Raw genomic sequence first — 20,297 nt, forward strand, 5'->3', positions numbered from 1 at the left:
TAATTGAGATTAAATTTCAGGAGCTGCAGGCTCTAGGAATTGAACTGTTTCTTCTCCAACCGTTTCTGCATCTGTGTAATGCCACAGATTAATGGAGATAATCTTGGTTATACCTATGCTATTCTTGTGACTTTGATGGCATCACACCGTTGCACAAGGTGATTATAGGAAGAGAATCAGGCCCAGAGGACTCGGAGATTATACAAACATGCCTTGCGTTATAATCCTAAAGCTGCTCTATTAGCTGAATTGTTATGAAAAGAGGATATTTTAAAAGCTTAGTACATCCTGAGTATCTGATTTAATAACATGTGCTGGCTGATAGAACAAACTCCCTGGGGAGGAAAAGGAAGGGGTAAATCCTAGAGCAGCAGGAAAGATTTTGTGGATCCTCACAGCCTTGCACGAGTGCTGTGTCTGACAAAGCAAACTCTGACCCAACCTTGGCATCCTCAGAGGTGTTTGGGCTGCAAAGCGACACTAACACGATTGGGTGCTGGAAAAGGGACCATCTGACAAGGCCTGAGTAATGAAAGGGACATTAAGCAGATGAATATACAGCAGGAAGATGGCTCGGGAGGGGCAATTATTGGTCTTCAAGCTTGGGAGAGACTTATCTTGGATCTTCCCCTTTCCCTTGCTCTGAGTCAGTCATTAAATCATAACAATCCTGAGCTCTCACAATGTGCTTTGTTCTAACACCTGTATGTGGATAAAGGTGAAGCTACCAGTGTTTCGAATAGAAAAGTGCTGCTTTTGCTGCTGCTTTTCTCTCCTCTCTTGGTTTGTTGTTTTATGAAAATAAAAAAAAAAAGGTGCAATTTTTTATTTCCTCAAAAACACTGGATTTTCTTTTTTCCTCTAACATTTTTCTCAGTTCCTGGCTTGCAAGAAGGATGTCCTCCCAGCTAAACCAGCAGCAGTGCAAGCAAGCTGCCCCTCTACCACCTGCAGTAGGTAAAGCCCTGCTGGAGCTGGTACCAGTCACCCAGCAGTGGCAGAGCCAGACACAGCAACAGCCAAAAAGAAATGAAACCTGAAGAGCAGCCTCCTGCTCCGAGGAGAGGCTGAGGGAGCTGGGGCTGTTCAGCTGGAGAAGAGCAGACTGAGGGGGATCTTCTCAATGCTCACAAATACCTTCGGGGCGGGTGTCAAGGGGATGGGGCCAGACTCTTCTCAGTGGTGCCCAGCGCCAGGACAAGGGGCAACGGGCACAGACTGAAACACGGGAAGTTCCATGTGAAAATGAGGAAAAACTTGTTTGCTGTGAAGGTGCCAGAGCCTGGGCACAGGCTGCCCAGGGAGGGGGGGAGTCTCCTTCTCTGGAGATATTCATACCTGCCTGGACGCGTACCTCAGCGCCCAGGTTTCTCTCCCGTTGGAAGCCCAGCTAATGGATGGTGTAGCTAATGGGTATGGGTGCTGGGGAGAGAGAAAGTTGTGTTGAAACTCCACAGCTCAGCTTAAGTATTTTAAAAGTGACCAGGGCTATTACGATCATGTAGTCAGATTTTCTATGGAGACCAACCTCCACCGAGCCCGGTAGCAACCAGAACAAAGAGGTGTGTGGGGCTACTAATTGCAGAACAGCAAGAGTTCATTAAGTAATAAAACACTTTTAAAATGAAGCAAGGAGACCAAGTGATGAGCGTTTCATCCTAATGTATGATGGGGTTAGTATTTTACCTTCAGTGCTGTTAAATCATTCAAATAGTGAGACTGCGAATTTACTGCTTGCTGGGCTAATAATATGTTAAGTTTTATTATCTGCAGCCTGCTTTCTAATTACAAGTTTGATACAATAAAAGTGCAATCTCTGCTTATTCTCTCATGTTTCCTTTATTCTCCACCCTCCCTTCCCTGCACACACCTTACTGCCCTGCAGCCATCGACTGAACAGACTCACTCCCTGGTGAAGAACACGGCGTGCGGCCCAGCTGCCCTTCCAGTGGGTGCTCTCAATGCCCAGATCCACGCATACATGTGGGCAGCTGGACTAAGGCACTCTGGCTTTTACAGTGGTGGCACCAGGAGGCTGTGTTTGGGCTGCAGGGACCATTGGCAACTCAGATTTATCTTCATGCCAATGCCTTGGTACAATAAGCTTTCAGATCTTAGGATTCTGTGACACAAAGGTGTTGGGCTGGGTCTAGTTCACAGGCTGCCAGTTTAAACTGTTTTCCTGGCGAGAAAGGGCATCTGAAGGCAGCTGCCCAGCTACCAGCATCTGGTTCTGCAAGGCTGTTGCAGGAGGTCGTTGTGTGTGCGAATGCTGCGCTCTAGTGGCTTGTACAGCTTGGAGGAAATGTCCAGGCCTTGGCAAGGCTGGAGGAAATGTCCATGCCTTGCGAGTTTGGAGGACATGACCATGCCTTGGAGAGACTGGAGGAAATGTCCATGCTTTGGTGAGGCTGGAAGAAATGGCCATGTCTTGGCAAGGTTGGAGGAAACAGCCATGCCATGGTGAGGTTGGAAGAAATGGCCATTCCTTGGCGAGACTGGAGGAAATGTTGATGCTTTGGTGAGGCTGGAGGAAATGTCCATGCCTCGGTGAGACTGGAGGACATTACTGTGCCTTGGTGAGGCTGGAGGACATGGCCATGCCTTGGTGAGGCTGGAGGACATGGCCATGCCTTGGTGAGGTTGGAGGACATTACTGTGCCTTGGTGAGGTTGGAGGAAATGGCCATGCCTTGGTGAGGCTGGAGGACATGACCATGCCTTGGTGAGGTTGGAGGACATTACTGTGCCTTGGTGAGGCTGGAGGACATGGCCATGCCTTGGTGAGGTTGGAGGACATTACTGTGCCTTGGTGAGGCTGGAGGAAATGGCCATCCGAGCCCCATGCAGGTACTTCTCCAAGGCAGATCTATCTCTTCAAGGGAAGACTCTTTTCCTTGGCTTTGCTATTGTGGCCTAACACATGTAGTGTCCTTCACTACTCACTGGTTTGAGAGCTTCACAACTCCCCGCTGTAGCTCTCTCCTGCGTTACAGCTCTTTGCCTATTTATTGGTATTTTTTTGTTACCGTTAATGCAGGAAGGCTAATTTTACACACTAGAGCTTTCAACTCAATATCCCAGATCACACCTAGCCAATTTATCTTGTTTCTTCTATCTTCTGTTTTGACTGGCTTGTTCTTCTGCCAAATTTATATCTTTGGAGCCAGCAGGGAGCTTTGCATTCCTGGTGCGTTGGCTCATGCTCCAAAATAGCTGCACTGTGACGGTGCTCCTTTACATTCCTGACTTATTAAAGGGAAGGTGGTGGATTCCCTATTGTCTCACCTGGCGTCTCCTCCAGGATGTTTTTCAACTTCCCTCTTGGTACTTCTCAGTGCCACAGCCCTGTTTTAACTTCTTTTCCCACCTTCATTTCATGTTGTTTTCCAGGTTGAGTCAGGCACGTTAAAAAAACACGGGAGAATTTCTTAGCTGCCAACCACTGCGGGGCAGGGCTGGCTTGTGGGGAGAAGGTGGCTACTACCAGGATAGGCAGATGATGACAACAGAAGCACACATTTTTGACAGGCGTTGTCATGTGAAAGTGAAAACACTCCCTGAATAGTTACATAGTGAAAGTCTCCAAAGTTGCTCTGTTGCCAAACTTAAAATGAAGCATAATTGGGTTTCTGTTTTTTTAATTTCTTTCTTTGATTCTGTAGTCTCCCAGTGTATTCACAGAATCAATGAGGTTGGAAGAGCCCTCTGGGCTCATCGAGTCCAACCATTGCCCTGACACCACCATGGCAGCTAGACCAGGGCACTAAGGGCCATGTCCAGTCTTTTCTTAAACCCCTCGAGAGATGGTGACTCCACCCTATTGATTAAGAGGGTTTAGATACATAGTCTTACACATATTACTGAATATTTACATGAAAGACAAGTTAATATTGTGATCAAATAATTAAAGTTTACCTGGGCTTTCAGGAAATTAGGCAGGTACATGCGGGGTTTCGGTCAAGTATGGAATGAAATAAAGATTTCTTTGAAGGTTGGGGCAGTGCCTGCATCCAGACTAGAATAAAAAATAATATAAAGGTGAACTGCTCCCTTTGGGTAACAGGGAGGATCACACCTACGACCTTCGGAGCTAAAAAGCAATGCAAAGTTGTGGCTTTGGATCAAAGAACCAGTTTCTGCTGGAGAGATACCACAACAAAGCCACATTTCTTGTGGTTTAGGGAAAGACAAACACACTCAGTGCTGACCAGCGAGGGTCAGGATTTGTTCCTGCTGGAGAAGCCTACGGCGAAGGGAGCATTTCACCTGCTGTCATTCTTGCCCGGCGTGGGGTGTAGTTGTCCAAGAGTTCCTAAACTTTATTCAGTTTCATTACAAAATTATTTATGGACCTTTTTCTGGCACTTAGTGCCATGATCTAGTTGACATAGTGGTGTCAGGGCAATGGTTGGACTTGATGATCCCTGAGGTCTCTTCCAACCTGGTTGATTCTGTGATTCTGTGATTCTTCACCTCAAAAACCACCTGGGAAGAGCCATTGTGGGATTGGACTAGATGATCTTTCGAGGTCCCTACCAGTCCCTACCATTCTGTGATTCTGATTCTGTGTGAAACCACCACTTTTAATAAACATACTCAGGAACTGGGTTTCATCTTGGGCAGTGCTGGATGTCGGTGGGGCAGAGCACCCCTCTGTGCTGGTCACCTCAGCTGTCCTTGTAGTCAGCAGGGAGAAATTGTCACTTTTTAGGGACATTTCATATGACAATGTACACATGAAAACATTGATTAAATCTTCAGTGACTTAAAAAAAATTAATCTCCCAGTTTTCTAACTAGTTCCTTTAATCTGGGCGATAAGAAGTTGACTCACTGAGAAAGTCACCTGCAGAACTGGAGGAAGTTTATCTGCTCCCGGTGCTTTTTGTCGTGCTGCCGGTCACGGCTTTGCCAGCTCAGATTGTTGTGCAAGGGCTGTGATCAAACGTGACTGTAGCTCATCTGAGAGTCACTGGCCGGTGTATTCCCATCGCTCTGATAACAGGTGATTGCCTTGAGATCACGGGAGCATCAGGGCACCAACAGCCAGGTGCTGCCCAGGGTTACGTGAGCTAAAAATGAGGTTCTCTGTGGATGATGAACTGCACCCACCTAAGGGGGTGAGTTGAGCTTTACTGGGAGCTCCTGGAGCGGTCAGTGCAGCTCTCATGGCATGAAGCCATTGCCATGTGTGTGCAGAAAGAGGCCACGTGATCCATGGCCCCATTTCTGGGGACCACCCTGACATTTCTGGGGACCACCAGGACATTTCCTGGGACTGTGAGTCCTCTGGAAAGCTGTAACAGTCTGCTCTGGGGTTCACCTCTGCCTTGCAAACCGCTTGAGGCAGGGGATGCCGCCGCTGCCTGCCTCTGCAAATACCATTCAGTCTTCCCATGCCAGGGAGGGTTATACAAAAGGTAATTACTCTTACTACGGGGAGCTGACATTCAACTACTCATCCTCAGGGATGAGTACACCGATGCTAGTCACTACAAGTCTTGCACACAGGACAGCTTTTGCATAGGAGCTAATAGGATATGTCGTGGGTACCTCATACCTTCAAGGCACGTTTAGTAGCTATATAAAAGCTCTCCTTCTCGTAGGGCTCACTGGTCACATCACAAAGCTGTTCTCACCAGGGAGCTGGGTAAGTCTGGTTTGCGCTGAGCCTCTGGAGCTGCTGAAACGCAGATTTATTGCTGCTTTTTTACCTATGGGAAAAGCTTTTAAAATGGGTTGGTTTGAGTTGCTGGGTTGGAGGGGGAGTGCACTCTCCTACGGTGTCTCCAGTTGGGCATCCGAGGCCAAGAGACACCCCTGAAAAGTGGGAGGAAAGGTTGTTAGGAGTAATTGGGGTGCTGCTGGTGTCGTTTGCTTTTGAGGGTGCCTGATAACAGTCAGAGCCGCTTTGGTGTATCAGGGAACAGAATGGTAGAAGAGCTGTAGGCAGGTTTGTGTTCAGTTGTGGTATCGCTACCCTTTAATTGGCTTTGCTTCCCTAATGAGCATGAACTTTGTGATGCTGGGGCTGAGCTGGGAACCTCTGCCTGCCCGCGGTGTGATGGCATCCCCAAGCAGCGGTGCCTCGGGTGCTCTTTGCCTCTCCTGCTGTGGCAGATGTGGCCAGAGTTTCGGAGCTGGTTTCTGGGTTGGGCAGGAGGGGAAAACTGGATGTCATGAGGGAAAGGCAGCTCTGAGGTCGGCCATTCCTCAGCTGACCCCAAGAGCGGTTTGCCCTGGGGAGGTGCAGGTGATGGGAGGGAGTTGCAGTCTGGAGAGATATTTAGTGCTACATGTCTCTCTTTGTGCCATGTTTCGGAGTTTAAAATAATCGGTTGGGTCCTTGGCTGCTGCTGGTGTGGTTTTGGGGCTGTGGCGTAGGAGGGACGTGTCTCTGGCACCCTGGGAAGTGAGGAGTCCTGTGGTGCGGGCAGCAGCGGGACAGCGAGCAGCTCAGCCGGGTGCCTGCCTAAAGGCTCTGCTTTCCCTCGTGTCATTCCAGTCCTGCCAAAGCCTCCCCAAGATGTCGTGCTACCTACAGCAGTGCCTCCCACCAGTCTACCAGGAGCCCATCCCCATCAAGTGCCCACCGATGTATGGTGCCAGACACCTCCCAGTGCCCACCTGGCACTCGACACTGTGCATCCCACAGCATGTGACCCCCTGTGTCCCCCGGCAGCGGATCATGTCCTCCAGCTTCTCCCAACAGCAGTGTGTGACCAAGTGCGTGCCACAGCAGTGTGCGACCATGGGTGTGCCACAGCAGCACTGTGTGACCCAGCGCGTCCTACAGCAGCCGTGTCTGCCTCGGTGTGTGACAACCTGCGTGCCGCAGCAGCAGTGTGCGACCACGGGTGTGTCGCAGGAGCAGTGTGTGACCAAGTGCGTGCCACAGCAGTGTGTGACCAAGGATGTGCCGCAGCAGTGTGCGACCAAGGGCATCCCGCAGCAGCAGCGTGAGAGCAGGTGCGTGACCACGTGTGTGCCACAGCAGCCATACATGACCAAGGGCATCCCGCAGCAGCAGTGTGCCACCAAGTGCATCCCGCAGCAACGTGTGACCACGTACACCCCAGAGCAGCAGCACTGTGCGACCAGGTGTGCCACCATGTGTGTCCCGCAGCAGCGTGCGACCAAGTGTGTCTCGCACCGGTTTGTGACCGCTTGTGCCCCGCAGCAGTGTGCCACCACGTACATCCCACAGCAATGTGCGACCAGGTGTGTGACCAAGTGTGTCCCACAGCAGCAGAGTGTGACCAAGTGTGTCCCACAGCAGTGTGCCACCGAGTGTGTCCCACAGCAGTCTGTGACCAAGTGTGTCCCACAGCAGAGTGCCACCAAGTGTGTCCCACAGCAGTCTGTGACCAAGTGTGTCCCACAGCAGCAGTGTGCCACCAAGGGTGTCCCACAGCAGCAGTGTGCCACCAAGGGTGTCCCACAGCAGTGTCCCACCAAGGGTATCCCACAGCAGTCTGTGACCAAGTGTGTCCCACAGCAGTCTGTGACTAAGTGTGTCCCTCAGCAGCAGTGTGCCACCAAGTGTGTCCCACAGCAGTCTGTGACTAAGTGTGTCCCACAGCAGAGTGCCACCAAGGGTGTCCCACAGCAGTGTCCCACCAAGTGTATCCCACAGCAGTCTGTGACCAAGTGTGTCCCTCAGCAGCAGTGTCCCACCAAGTGTGTCCCACAACAGTCTGTGACCAAGTGTGTCCCTCAGCAGCAGTGTCCCACCAAGTGTATCCCACAGCAGTCTGTGACTAAGTGTGTCCCTCAGCAGCAGTGTGTCACCAAGTGTATCCCACAGCAGTCTGTGACCAAGTGTGTCCCACAGCAGCAGTGTCCCACCAAGTGTGTCCCACAGCAATGTCAGTCGGGTGGAGTCAAAATTTCGAGTCACTCTAAGAAGTACTGCTCTGCGCCCAAATGGCCCTGGTAAGAAGGAGCAGGGGAAAGGAAGGTCCACAGAAAAAGAGCGAGGTACAGCTTCGGGGCAGGGGTTATTTATCTTCTCGTACCACCTGCCAACTAGTTCCTCTTGCTTCTGTCTGCTTTATCTCTATTTTCCGGTGCTTCCCCTGTAGCTCAGCTCTATTTTGGGCCAGGGCACCATATTATTTCCATGGCTGCACTCCAGGTGCCTGTGGGTTGTACCTTAACCTGCTACAAGGCATAGTTTAGTGGGATGCTATTGAAATCTCACCTAATTGAAATGAATAGTGATTTAAAAAAAAAAATAAAATAAAAAAAGAAATAGAAATTTCTAAGGAATCCAGATCACAACAGCATCAAGAGGACTGGCAGTGCGGCCGGCCGAGGGCTGGCCCATGCCCGCTCCGAGTTTAGTCCTGGCTTTGGGAGACAATGTACAGGTTAACTTGGATTCCACGAGGCTGCGAGTTCTCCAAAACAGCTGTTTTCACTCACGGATTTGGAAGCCGAATGTGAATTTGCCAAGCAAACGGTGTATGAGTCTTATTCCAACGGCCTTCATTTCAGAAGGCGGCCAGAAATCCCCGCTGCTTTCAAACTCGACTTCAGCAGAGTCCCCAGACAGGATTTCTGGCTCGGTGAAGTTGGTCCTTGCTGAAATTTTATACATGAAGGTTTCTATTCACTTAGTTGCTTTAATTAAAGTCGAAAACACAACTTGAAACAGAAGAAAGTGTTTGAAATGACACTGAAAGTTGTAGCACGACTGTGTTATAAATGTTTGAGCTGTAAAAGCGATTGACTATGTTCTTTACGCTGCCTGAAGATGTGTGCTCTATACTGTATTGAAAACAAACCATATATATATATGTGTATACTTATATTATACATATATATACTTAAATAAATATAGTTGTCTGACCTCAGATTAAATATCTTGCCTTTTTGCCCTCTGGTGGTTCTTCTTTATTAAATACAGCGAACTCCTGCCTGCGAAATACAAAAATCCTGTAATATGCCCATTAGGACAATGAGTAGTAGCTCACACTAAGTAGATCATGGGTATTTGGAGGCTAAAAACAAGTGTTGCAAGACGCCGAGGAGGGTGTGACTGGGGCTGGGGCACTGCCCCGCATCCTGCCCTACTCCACCTTTGCTTGGTGACCTTGGGGTGCCACCGCGGGCTGAAGGCAAGGAGGTGGCTGAGACCTGAGCATCTAGCAACTTCGAGGTGGCATCTGGCTGCTTCCCCGCGGTGCTCAGTGGGCCATGGGGGAGCAGACCCTTCTCACACCTTCTCCTGAATGTCCAGTGTTGATGCTTTGGCCCAGAGAGGCAGCGTCCAAGAGCAGCAGTGACCGTGGTCCTCCTGCTGCCTCGCAGGGCCGGGGATGCTCTCACAACCCAACGTTTTGTGTCCCCTTTAAAACCAAGAAATAAGCAACCATGCGGCCTTTTGAGGAGCTGTCACATCATTGTGGCTTTCCCCTAGGAGCCAGAGCCCAGGGGATCCTTAGGAAAATCTGCCTGGGTAGGTGGGTGACGTAGGACCTCATCTCCCAGGAGTGGAGCAGCTCTGCCAGAGCACGGGGCTCACTTTGGAGGTGTTTGCCATGGAGTCTGGTTCTGCCCCTGCCTCTGACTCACGCTGAGCCACCAAGTGACCGCAGTGCAATATGTGCCTCGGTTTCCCCTGTGCTTAATTGGGAATAATAACAGCCCCCACAACAGTGCCCCGTGTGGCACTGTGCGTCTCGCTGAGATGAAAGGACTTTACAGATGCTAATTAAGAACGTTTGGATGACAGGGCACGATGTTATCATCGGGTTAATATTTTGCTACCTGCACTGGAAACACTAAACTGAATATTAACATTACTTGAAGGCTACTTGATCCAGAGCTTGCCCAGGAACTGGATTTATGTAGCTTATAAAAATTACATTAATCTGCTTACCTGCTCTCTGACACCACCTTGATTCCTAAAATCTTGGGTCAGATTATTTAACATTAAAAAGGGCGTTGTAGTGCAGGGGAGCGAAACGCAATGAAAATTAAATCCAGGTTGAATTCAGTGCTTTTGTCTTCAGCTGCGGAAAATAAGATAAGCCTAGAGAAAGCACCCTTCCCTTTGGTATTTATAGCTCTCACAATGGTGGCATCAACTGGGAAAACATGCACTTTGTGGTCTTTTTTCTGTGATACTGAGGGAGATTTTTTTTGTTGGAAAATCAGAAATGTAAATAACAAACCTACCTTCAGGCTGCCAGATCTTCTGGTGAGAACAGAAATAGAATATTTACTCAGTGGTTCATAAGCCGGAGATCAATATTCTGCTTCAAATCATAGAATCATTTGGGTTAGAAAAGACCCTTAAAATTGTGTCCAACTATAAATGTAACAGTGCCAAGTGCACCAATAAACCATGCCCCAAAGTGCCACGTCCACACATTTTAAATACCTCCAGGGATGGCAACCCAGCAGCATCCGCCGTGCTTCGTATCAGTGAGAAATATTCCACCTACTCCATTAAAAGTTATTTCACCCCTTTTTATTTCAATGTCTGGGACCTCACCTGAATTCCCAGCGTGCTGGAACTTAATTTGTAGGTGGAAAAAAAAATGCCAGGGCCTTCGCTTCTGCAGATGTGACTACGTAAAAATGTATTCCCTGTCGGCACTCACGCCACTGTTAATTTTCCCTTGGGTTTGTGGCGTAAACAGGGAACAAAGGGAGGGATGACTGGTGCAGAGAGTGCGCAGCAGAGCAGGAAATGGGATTTGTGTTTTCAGGACACGGGGCCGGTTTGGTTGAGCCGCCTTTCCCCGGGCCACCCCAGCACTCCGGCTCGGCCCTTCTCGCCTTTGTTGTGCCGGAAAAGCGTCACCTCTTACAGCAGGTTATTCACTTGGTGGCAAGTCCTTTTTAGTAGCCGTCTTGCTCTTAGCCCAAGGCTTTCTCAGTGCCAATCATCCGTTTCTGCCCTGGGTTCCTCGTGTAAGTGAAGGAAGTCTGTGCGCCACAGTAATTATGGCCTGCAACAAGTCGCCGAGAGTCCTTCCTGGATGGTGGTTTCAAAGGCACCAAAGGGACTTATGCACACAGCTGCCGTGGAAATGAGGAGTCCCTTGGGCGGTCCCTTTGGTGGTCTCAACCTTTTTCTGGGTGGAAAGGTGTGTTTTAGCCGGCCTGGATTTGCGATGGGCAGGCAGGGATGCTTTGGCATCGTGCATGGGGATTCATAGCGTGAAGGTCACAAGCAGCCCCGGCGCGGGGTGTCCTTGGCCTGCCCAGGGCTCCACTGGTCCAGTATGTTGGGCGAGGAGGTTCCCCCTCCCGGGGCTCACGGGTGAGCCAGATGTCCCTCGCAGAGCGAGGACAGCCATTCCCGCCGGCACGAAGCTGCACGTGGCTCAGGCAGGGCTGGCAGGCAATTAGAGCATCACCCAGCCCAGCTGCCTCGCTCCCCTAGGGCACTTATTCACTGTATAAAAGCTCTGCCAGCGCGGGGCTCTCCTAGGCACTTCTCTCCGGTTGTTCTCACTGATGAAGTGGGTAAGTCTGGCTTTTAATGGAGCTCCTGAAATGCTGGTTTATTCCTGGGTGGCCGGAGCAGGCAGACGTCCTGCCTGGGTACACGGAGAAGCATCCTCCGAGGGATGCTGCCTTCAGCACCGGCATGCGCGGCTCTAACGGCTGGAGCATCTCCTCCGTGGTAAACCGAAGAGGACTGGGAAAGCACTTGCAGATGGACTGTGAAGTCAGGAGTGGGATTTGTGGGCTTTTCTACGCTTTCTGTTAGTGCTAGTCCAAAGGAGGCTGTTGACTATGTAAAGGGCTCGATGCTGGCAGGAGTCGGGTATGAGCTTGAATGCGGAAAGGCAGCTCCTCTGAAGGAAGTGGTGTGGAGAAATTTGCTGCTGTTTTATGGAATTTAAACAAAGCAACTTTTCAGATAATAGTAAGAAGCCGAGGGACTTCAGTGACAGCCAGCAGAGAGACTCTCTAGCTAAGTCTGAACAGCTTAAAATTTCTATCTAGGCTAACAATGATGTGTGAGATGCAAACAACACCCTGGGAGCAAATAACCCCCCCTATTTCAGAACCTATTTATCTCAATGAGCATCACCAGACACTTTAGCATTGTACATGTAGTAGTAGCAATTGCTATCATATTGTTTTTCAATGGGTTGCTTTTATTAGTTGATGATTATTATAATTGTAGTGATAAATTTTCCTAATGATAGTAACACATGGCATTGTTATTGCTAGTAGTCACCAGTGACAGGCTTTTGGAAGATAAAACACCTTACTGTGATTATGGACAGAACTAGGGGTGTTCAGAAAATGCAGTTTCTTTACAGTCATTTAATTATATGCCTTAATCTCCAAACAATCCTGAAATGAGAAAAAGATTTCGGTCAGAGTACCTTTCACATGTCAGTGGTTCCAGCACCTGTTGTGCTCAAAGTAATCCCGTTAAAAACTCAGAGAACTCCCTGACACTGGAGTTTTCCAGAGTTGGGAATGAAATGGGATGGTTTCTCCTACGACTCCCAGGGCCAAGGCAAAGTGAGACATTTCACAGTGGTTCAGGAGGAACGTGTGGACCTCCAGAAGGTGCCACCTTGTCCCTTCCCCAGGGATGCGGTCTTGGCCAGACACCCCTGCTTCATGCTGCTCGCACACGGGGCTGCCAGGATGAGGTTTCACTGTCAGAGCTGCTATGCCAGGTGTGTTGACTGTGGGTCTTCGGGTGACCACAGCAAAACCAGGACACTATGGCTTGCTATGAGTGTAGTGCAGGACTGGAGGCTGCTTTAAACAGGTGTAGTTCTCTCAACTGGCTGAAACTTGACCAGTTAACACCAGCTGAGATAGTGCCTTGATAGCTTCTCCTTTCCTGCTATGGTTTCACCAAATCCTTAGAAACAATCCTGTTGTATTTCCTCTTTTCTCGAGGATGCCTACACAATAATATGAAGCTGGGACCTCAAGGCTTGCAGAGGCAGCAGAGCTCTGAGCCTGTCATCGCACGCTGCCAGCCCAGCAGACCCAGGCAGGCAGGCAGGTCGTACGTGCTGAGCTCCGTGCTGCCCCAAACCTGTCCTTACCCTCAGCTAGCTCATTTAACCTCAGCTTGGGTTTGCCCACATCAACTGCAGCCACACCTGAGTATTACAGCAGGGACACACCTTTAATTTGGGCTTGCTTTTCATCTCTGGTGCTTGGGAGTTGCGGGACATAAACTCAAAAGGATGTCCCAGTGGGGACACGGGAGGTTTCCAGGAAGTAAGACAGATGGTCATAATGTCACTTCTCCTTGGTGAAATGCTTTGATGGACACTTAGCTGGTCTTTGAAGAGCAGCATGAAAACTCCCCAGTTTCCCTGGCTCCGATCCCCAATAGTTTCTGGGCTTTTAGGAGAAGGGTGTGGGGGCATGAGCTGAGAACAGACTCTTCTCTCCTCACCTGGGTAGTCACAGCCTGGTCTTGAGTCACCCAGAGCCTCTGACCTTCAGGAGAGCTCCAGTGTGGGCTTGCCACGTTGAGATGCCTGTGGGCAAACTCCGAGTCCTGCATCACCACAAATAGCCGATGCCTACGTGAACTGTCTGTCTTTTTCCTGCTTCTTTCAGGCATAAGCACCCTGCACGACCATGCACTATTATGGGGAGCGGTACAATCACCTGTACCTGCCAGGACCGGGTTGTTACACCGAAACCATCCAGCACTGCACGTCCCAGTCCGATGTGTGCAGTACCACGTGCCACCCAGTGAGCGTGATCAAGAGCCCCGTGCCGAGATGGCCGAGCTACACGCAACCTTTCACTTACCTGTGCCCACAGCCAAGCGTGACCCAGCTCTCTTGCCAGCCCTACGTACAGCAGTGCGTCCTGCTGTACCCTGAGCCTTGCGAGACCACCCGCCTTCTGCCCTGCAGGCAGCCCAGCCTGAAGCTGAGCACGCTGCCGAGCTGCCAGCCCTGCGAGACCAGCTGCCCCGAGAAAAAGCGCGTGGCCAAGAGCCTCCCACCGTGCGCGCCCAGGTGCCCAGAGCCGACCAAACTCAAGTACCCACCGTGTGGGATCAGGTACTCGTCCTCGTGCAAGGACGAATGCAGGACGCAGAAGATATCCAAGTGCTCCTCGCAGCGGTACGACGCGGAGCTCCGGTCCGTGCCGGGGGTGACAAGCAGCTATTCCCCACCCCTGCGGGGGGTCACCGAGTGTCCCCCCCAGCAGTGCGTATCGCAGTCCTTTCTGCAGGAGTGCGTGAGCGGGTTCCCCCAGCAGAAGTGCATGAAGGGCTACCCGACGCAGGAGCGCGTCACCACCTACTCCTCGCAGCAGTGTGTCAGCAAGTGCCTGCCGCAGCCCTGTGTCCCCAAGTGCCCCCCAGGGCAGGCCATAAAGGAGTGCTCCTCCTCGCAGCAACGCGCGGCCAAGTGCTCGCTGCCGCAGGAGGGAGCCAAGCACAAGAGCTCCTCCACACACCACCTAAGCAAGTCCAAGTGCCTCTACCCACGGGCCACCCAGCACTCCACGCAGCATCACGCAGCGGGGGCGAAGCGTTCAAGCCACTCCAAGAAGACTTCGAAATTTTGTGCTTCGAAATGCCTGTGGTAAAGGAGAGAGAGAAGCAGCTGTGAGAACAGCAAGCTACGTAGCTGAGGTCTGAGGTTGTTTTTCTTCCCCAGTTCCCATTCCTGACCCCCAGGGAAGCTTTGGCCTTATTTTACCCCTTATTGTAGCCGTATTAAATTCGTAGAGTGTGTTGCTTTTCTTTTATGACCACACTTCTGTTATTCCTGCAACAGAAAAGATGTCAGTGAGAAGTTAAGTAGCTCTGAGGAGGTGCTCAGGCTTTGAGCTTCAAACCGATACAGCTCTGTTATGGTGTTCACACCCCGAAAGGTTTTTACTGTTGCTGGATCAATTATATTCACCAGTTGTACCAGTCATATTAAACTCAGGTCGCACCTTGATTCCTGCTCTCTGTCTTAGTTATTTCACTTTTTAAAAAACTGTTTCTAATACCTACTACTGGAAAAAACTACTCCCCGTTGTTATACCACTCCTTTGTGTAAAACAGTGGCTTTTAGGACCAGATTTACCATCTGTGGGTACAGAGCTTGGTGTTGAAAAGTTACCCAGGGATGTAGTAAAAGAAGCAGCACAGGGTGGCATTTAGAAGGCAGCTTGAGTAAAGTAATGAGACTCGTTAGCAGCCCTCAGACAGGAGTTTACGTCTATCCAGGCTCAGCTCGTCGCAGGGGAGCACACCCCGTTTGCCCGTGGATCACACAGGACACCTTTCAGTCCTGCACCCTGGGACCAGGACAAGCTTCCCCCGGGTGTCCCCTGCTCTGCAGTTTTGTCCCTGGACAAACCACTGCTGAACAGATTGGGGAATGGGTTGTGTGGGATAGTCCCTGGTGCAGCAGGAGGGCAGAGGATGCTGCAGAAGGGCTCTTCTGATGCCTGAGCGGGCCCTGTCTGCATCGGACAGGTGAGCAGCATCAATAGTCTGTGGTTATAAAACTGTAACCAGAGGGAAAACTAACTTTCCATTTCAGTTGTTCCTTGACAATAATATTTTCGTAGACAGCAGAAAATAGTTACTGTGCTTCGTCAATATTTTGATTTGCTAGTGTATATTTATATGTAAGGGGAAAGTCCCAAAGCACCTGTCTTTGCACATGCTCCTGGGGTAGCACTGGGCAAGCAGAAGCTCTGCCACCTTCTAAAGGTGCAGTGGGAGACCCGGCAGCTCCTCCCGTCACTGCTTTCAATCAATCAATCCATCAATCAATCAATCAATGGGGTTGGAAGAGCCCTCTGGATCATAGAGTCCAACCATTGCCCTGACACCACCATGGCAACTAGACCATGGCACTAAGGGCCATGTTCAGTCTTTTCTTAAACCCCTCCAGAGATGGTGACTCCACCACCTCCCTGGATATCTCCACTGATAGCTCAAAGCAAGCACTAAACAGTGCCTGAACTTTTTCTCTTTCTCTGCTTGAAGGTGGTTTTTATGCTCTCTTGGTCCCTTTCTCCTCCCACTACCTGCTCTGGCAGCAGACCCCGCTCTCCCTCACCAAATGGATTAGCAGGTGGGATCTGTTCCTGGAAAATTATGAGCACTGCAAAAAGAGGAGCTGGTGTCCCAAAAGGTGCCGTGAGGCAGTGCTGCATCCTCGTGGCAGTGAGGGCCAAGTGCAGGCTGGGCTGCAGGCGCCCAGGCAGCAGCAGGAGTGTTGATCTCCCTCCAGCTGGCACTCAGGAGGCCACATCCAGACCTCCGTGTCCTGTTTAGGGTGCTGAGCACAAGAGCCTTGGCCAGCCAGGAGGGAGTGCGATGGAGGCTGTGGGGTGGTCAGGGCACAGGGTGCAAGAAGAGAGAGGCTGGGAGAGCTGGGTATGTTTGCCCTGGAGAAGGAAACACTGAGGGGACAGTTTATTACCACCTTCACCCACCAACTGAGTGTTTAGAGCAAAGAGGGGCTCCACTCCGAGGTGGACAGTGACAGGGTGAGCTACAAAGAGGCTTTTTCTTTTTTTGGGGGCTTACCTTGCACAGCCTTTCCATGCAACCGCTGTCCTAAGGGGTTCTAGTGCAGGATCCTGCAGCTGGACAGACCCCACATCGCCCAGGTTATCAAGAGGTAGAAGATGTTTAGCGTTCTGTTTCTACTCCCATGTCCAAAGGTGTTTTTGTGCAGAAAGCATCACAACTTCTAGAAATTAAACAGCAACCTTGCTGTCTTTTCTTCTTACAAGGAAGACTGCGAGGTGTAAATGAGTTCCCAGTTCGGGGTATTTGGATGCTCTGCAGGTCAAGTGGCGTAGAAACAGGAATTTCCTTTTTTTCCAGACACTTTTCTCATTTTTAAGGAAGAAGGGTCTGATCAGAAATTGGTTCAGAAGTCACCAAGAGATCCATAAACTGCATGAAATTGTCAAAGAATATGAAATGTGATTTTTAACATATATTGCCAGCAATCTCTAGTAACAGAGCTCCATGGGGTTAGTCTCTGTCGTGGGCTATGAATTCGGGGCCTGGCTTTTTGGATAACTTTGTATGAACTTTCCATTGTCTTTTGTGAGAGGATGGGGAAAATAATCCCAACAATTAGAGACTGGTGAGGTGAGGTTGCACACAAGAGGGAATGTCAAAACATTTCAAAAATGTTCATTACTGATTTATGCATGCAAAGTGGTTTATCGTTACAATATTAATAGTATGTTATCTGAGAGAAACCCCTCGGGGCTAAGAGCAACTTCAGAATATGTGTTTTTTTGATGGAAGTGTCTCAGTTGTTCTCATAAACAGGATGTTGTTTTCGAGCCCTGACAACTGAAGGCGTTTTGCATTTTCATTAAACAGGGCACTTCGGTTTGCATTCAAAAGCAATCATTTCGCAACGGGTTAAAAGGCAGCTGCGGTTAAGCCTGTGGGAGTTGTGACTCTTAACTCTGACAATCCACCCGGATCCTTGGGAAATCAGTGAGGCTCCACAAAATTCAGCAATTCCCCTACATCAGTAGCCACGTGACTAAAAATTTTTCCCCATACTTAAGTCTCCCTTGATGCACTTTGAGCCCATGACTTCTCTTGTCCTCAGTAGGTGCAAAAGGCAGCTAAATGCTTTCACCTTGGCATCTACCTTTTATCTGCAGAAATTATTACCTTATCTCCTTCTAATCTTCTCTTCTGTAAGTGGGCATCCTTCAGAGGTTGTTCCTTAGCCTTCTGATCACGCGTGGCGATTGGAGCCAGGCACTCGGCAGCTGGTCAGTACCTGGAGCAGTAGTAGGGATCCCCGAGCAGAATGACATCCTCCAGCTGAAGCTGTGACAACAGTCACTGAAACAAAGGACAGAAAGCAAATAACCAAATCCGTTTCATCGGGGGAAAAAAAAGGGGTATGTGCAGTCTGCAAAATACTGTTCTCCACGCCTCCCTCCTCCAAGCCACAGCCCCATGGTGCTCCAACTAAATGCTACAGTGGATTTAGGGGAACGAATTAAAATTCCCCACCTAGCAGCAGATATGGCCAATATATCTTCAATACATCGGTTGCTGCCTGCAAACCACTGCTCACGTGGTCAATGTTTAAGTCAAAGCTGAACAAACTGGAGTGAGCTGCATCCCCACATTAATACAGACAGAAGTGGTAGAATCACTTGGACATCACTTGGTAGAATCACTTGGACATGGCACTTGGTGCCATGGTCTAGTTGACATGGTGGTGTCAGGGCAATGGTTGGACTCGATGATCCCAGAGGGCTCTTCCAACCTGATTGATTCTGTGATTCTGTGATCACATCAGCAATTAATTTAAACTGTGAAAATGTAATACAAAGGGAACCCCACAACATGTAACAATATGTACCATAGAAACTTGAATAACGCTGGTAAACAATGTTAAAATAATTATAGTAATTATAAGTGTTACACATGTGGAAAAAATTGTTTGGGAAGTAATTAAGACCTCACGCACAAAGATTGTCTCATCTTCCTGGGAAGTTCAAGAAAGCATATAAAACTCAACGGATTCAGGGCTCCTCTGGCCATTTCTCTTGACTTCTTCCTGGAGAGCTGGTAAGTCCCATTCACCTCAATCTAATTATACTGAGTAAAACATTGCTTTAACATGAGCTGGGGTTTAGCAGCAAGCCACTCTGCGGTTTCTAAAAGTATTAATGAGATTCTTTCTTGAAAAGTCTGCTAGAAATTATTTAGTTGTATACTTGGATGATGTGCAGCCTTAAAATTATGTCTATGGGAACTTGCTTTGGGTTGGAAGGGACCTTTAAAGGTCATTTAGTCCAAACCCTGCAATGAACAGGGACATCTTCAAGTAGATCAGGTTGCTCAGTAACATTAGTATTAGTATTTTTTCATTTTAAAAATTGGAGAATATCTGAGATGTTTAAATTTGTTTTCCAAAAGTCTTTATTCATAAATCATAAATAGGGACTAAAATCTTACCTCCTTCCTTTCCTGCCAGAACAATCATGCTTGCAGCCAAAACACAGCTAGAACAAAGGGTTCATTTCAGTAAGAAGTGATGTCTCCCCAGTTTTCAACTGGTCCTTCATAGAGGTCTGTTCATGGCTGAAGCCTCCCTCTTGGGGTTAAGGCACCTTTATCACAGCACTATTAGGAGAAAGAAACTCTGCAAGGACAATTGTTTTCATACTCAATGTCTTCAGGGCTTTTCTGACAAGAGCATCTGATGCTGAGCATTGACATGAAAAGCTAGACAAGATAAGTCATGGGATCCTTCTTAACCTTTCTATCATAATCGGTGCAGAGAAACAGGCATTTCCCATGAGTTACTTAAACATCTACCTCTGAATGGGCTTGACTGCACTCTGAAAGTGCCTGTTTTTCTCCAAGGACAAAAATAAAGTGGCTGCTTTATAGGTAATCATCTACATCACACAGTTTTTAACTTTGACAGATAAATCCCACAATATATTTTTGTAATTAGTTCCAGTTGAATGACCTAAAAGACGGATTCAGGGTCTAGGCAAAAAGGTAGGCACCAAAAATCTCTATGAAGTTCTTGGCTCTGCCACAAATGGTCTCCGCAAACCATCTGGAGGTACCTGAAGGCAAGATTTCCCTAGGAGCTCAGGGGCTAGCATGCAGAATGGCACCAAAATCGGGTCCTTCCACCTCCCACACAGCAGTCCCCAGGTTGCAGAGCGGGATAATGTGTTACCCAAATGAGGGCTGGGTGTGCTCTATCACTGAGACAAACAAATTATCGCAGGCAAGGACATTCTCCAGCACAGGGATATAAAATACCCATTCCTGTATGACCGGTGGCCTTATGGCCCAAGCAGTGGCTATGCTGGAGTCACTAGCCACAGCTGCAGAACCTCTCCAGTCGTCCTTGGTGGACAGCCAGGATCTGTAACGGGGAGAGGAAAAAGAGGCACGGTGTAGGGGCAGAGGTGGAAATGGCCTGTGGGAAAGCGATGGCAGTGATAAAATGGGATGGAGGATGTTTAAACCTGGAGCCCTAAGGGTCCTTTTTGGAAGGGTGGAGGCAGGGTAAGAAGGGCTCAGGGTGATGGGGATGGGGTGAGTGAAGCAAAGGAACAAGCCTTTGCATTTCCTGAAATCACAGGCTCATGTTGTCTCTGCTACAGCATCTACATTATCTGCACAGCCCCTGTAACTAAAATACCTGAGCTGCTCTCTTGTCCACTTGCACCTCTTGTACCTTCTCCTCCACCACAGCATGTCCCCAGCCGTGGCTCGTGCCTCACCCTCCCTGCAAGGAGGGCAGGAGAGGAGCAGGAGTCCTCCCTGAGGCGCAGGGGTCTGCAGGGCGAAGGGCAG

At 49.3% G+C, this 20,297-nt stretch overlaps 2 protein-coding genes across 2 annotated transcripts; both read left to right on the forward strand.

The window, feature by feature from the left end:
- Positions 1 to 6,527: 6,527 nt before the first annotated feature.
- On the forward strand, positions 6,528 to 7,940 carry LOC137671681 (protein piccolo-like). Its single transcript, XM_068415324.1, has one exon. It carries the CDS (start codon positions 6,528 to 6,530, stop codon positions 7,938 to 7,940), a length of 1,413 nt encoding a protein of 470 aa, XP_068271425.1.
- A 5,651-nt stretch (positions 7,941 to 13,591) lies between these two features.
- On the forward strand, positions 13,592 to 14,560 carry LOC137671058 (uncharacterized). Its single transcript, XM_068414288.1, has one exon. The coding sequence runs from the start codon at positions 13,592 to 13,594 to the stop codon at positions 14,558 to 14,560; it is 969 nt and encodes a 322-aa protein (XP_068270389.1).
- The last annotated feature ends 5,737 nt before the right edge of the window (positions 14,561 to 20,297 follow it).

Source organism: Nyctibius grandis, chromosome 17 (genome assembly GCF_013368605.1).
Source record: "Nyctibius grandis isolate bNycGra1 chromosome 17, bNycGra1.pri, whole genome shotgun sequence".
Classification (NCBI taxonomy): Eukaryota; Metazoa; Chordata; class Aves; order Nyctibiiformes; family Nyctibiidae; genus Nyctibius; species Nyctibius grandis.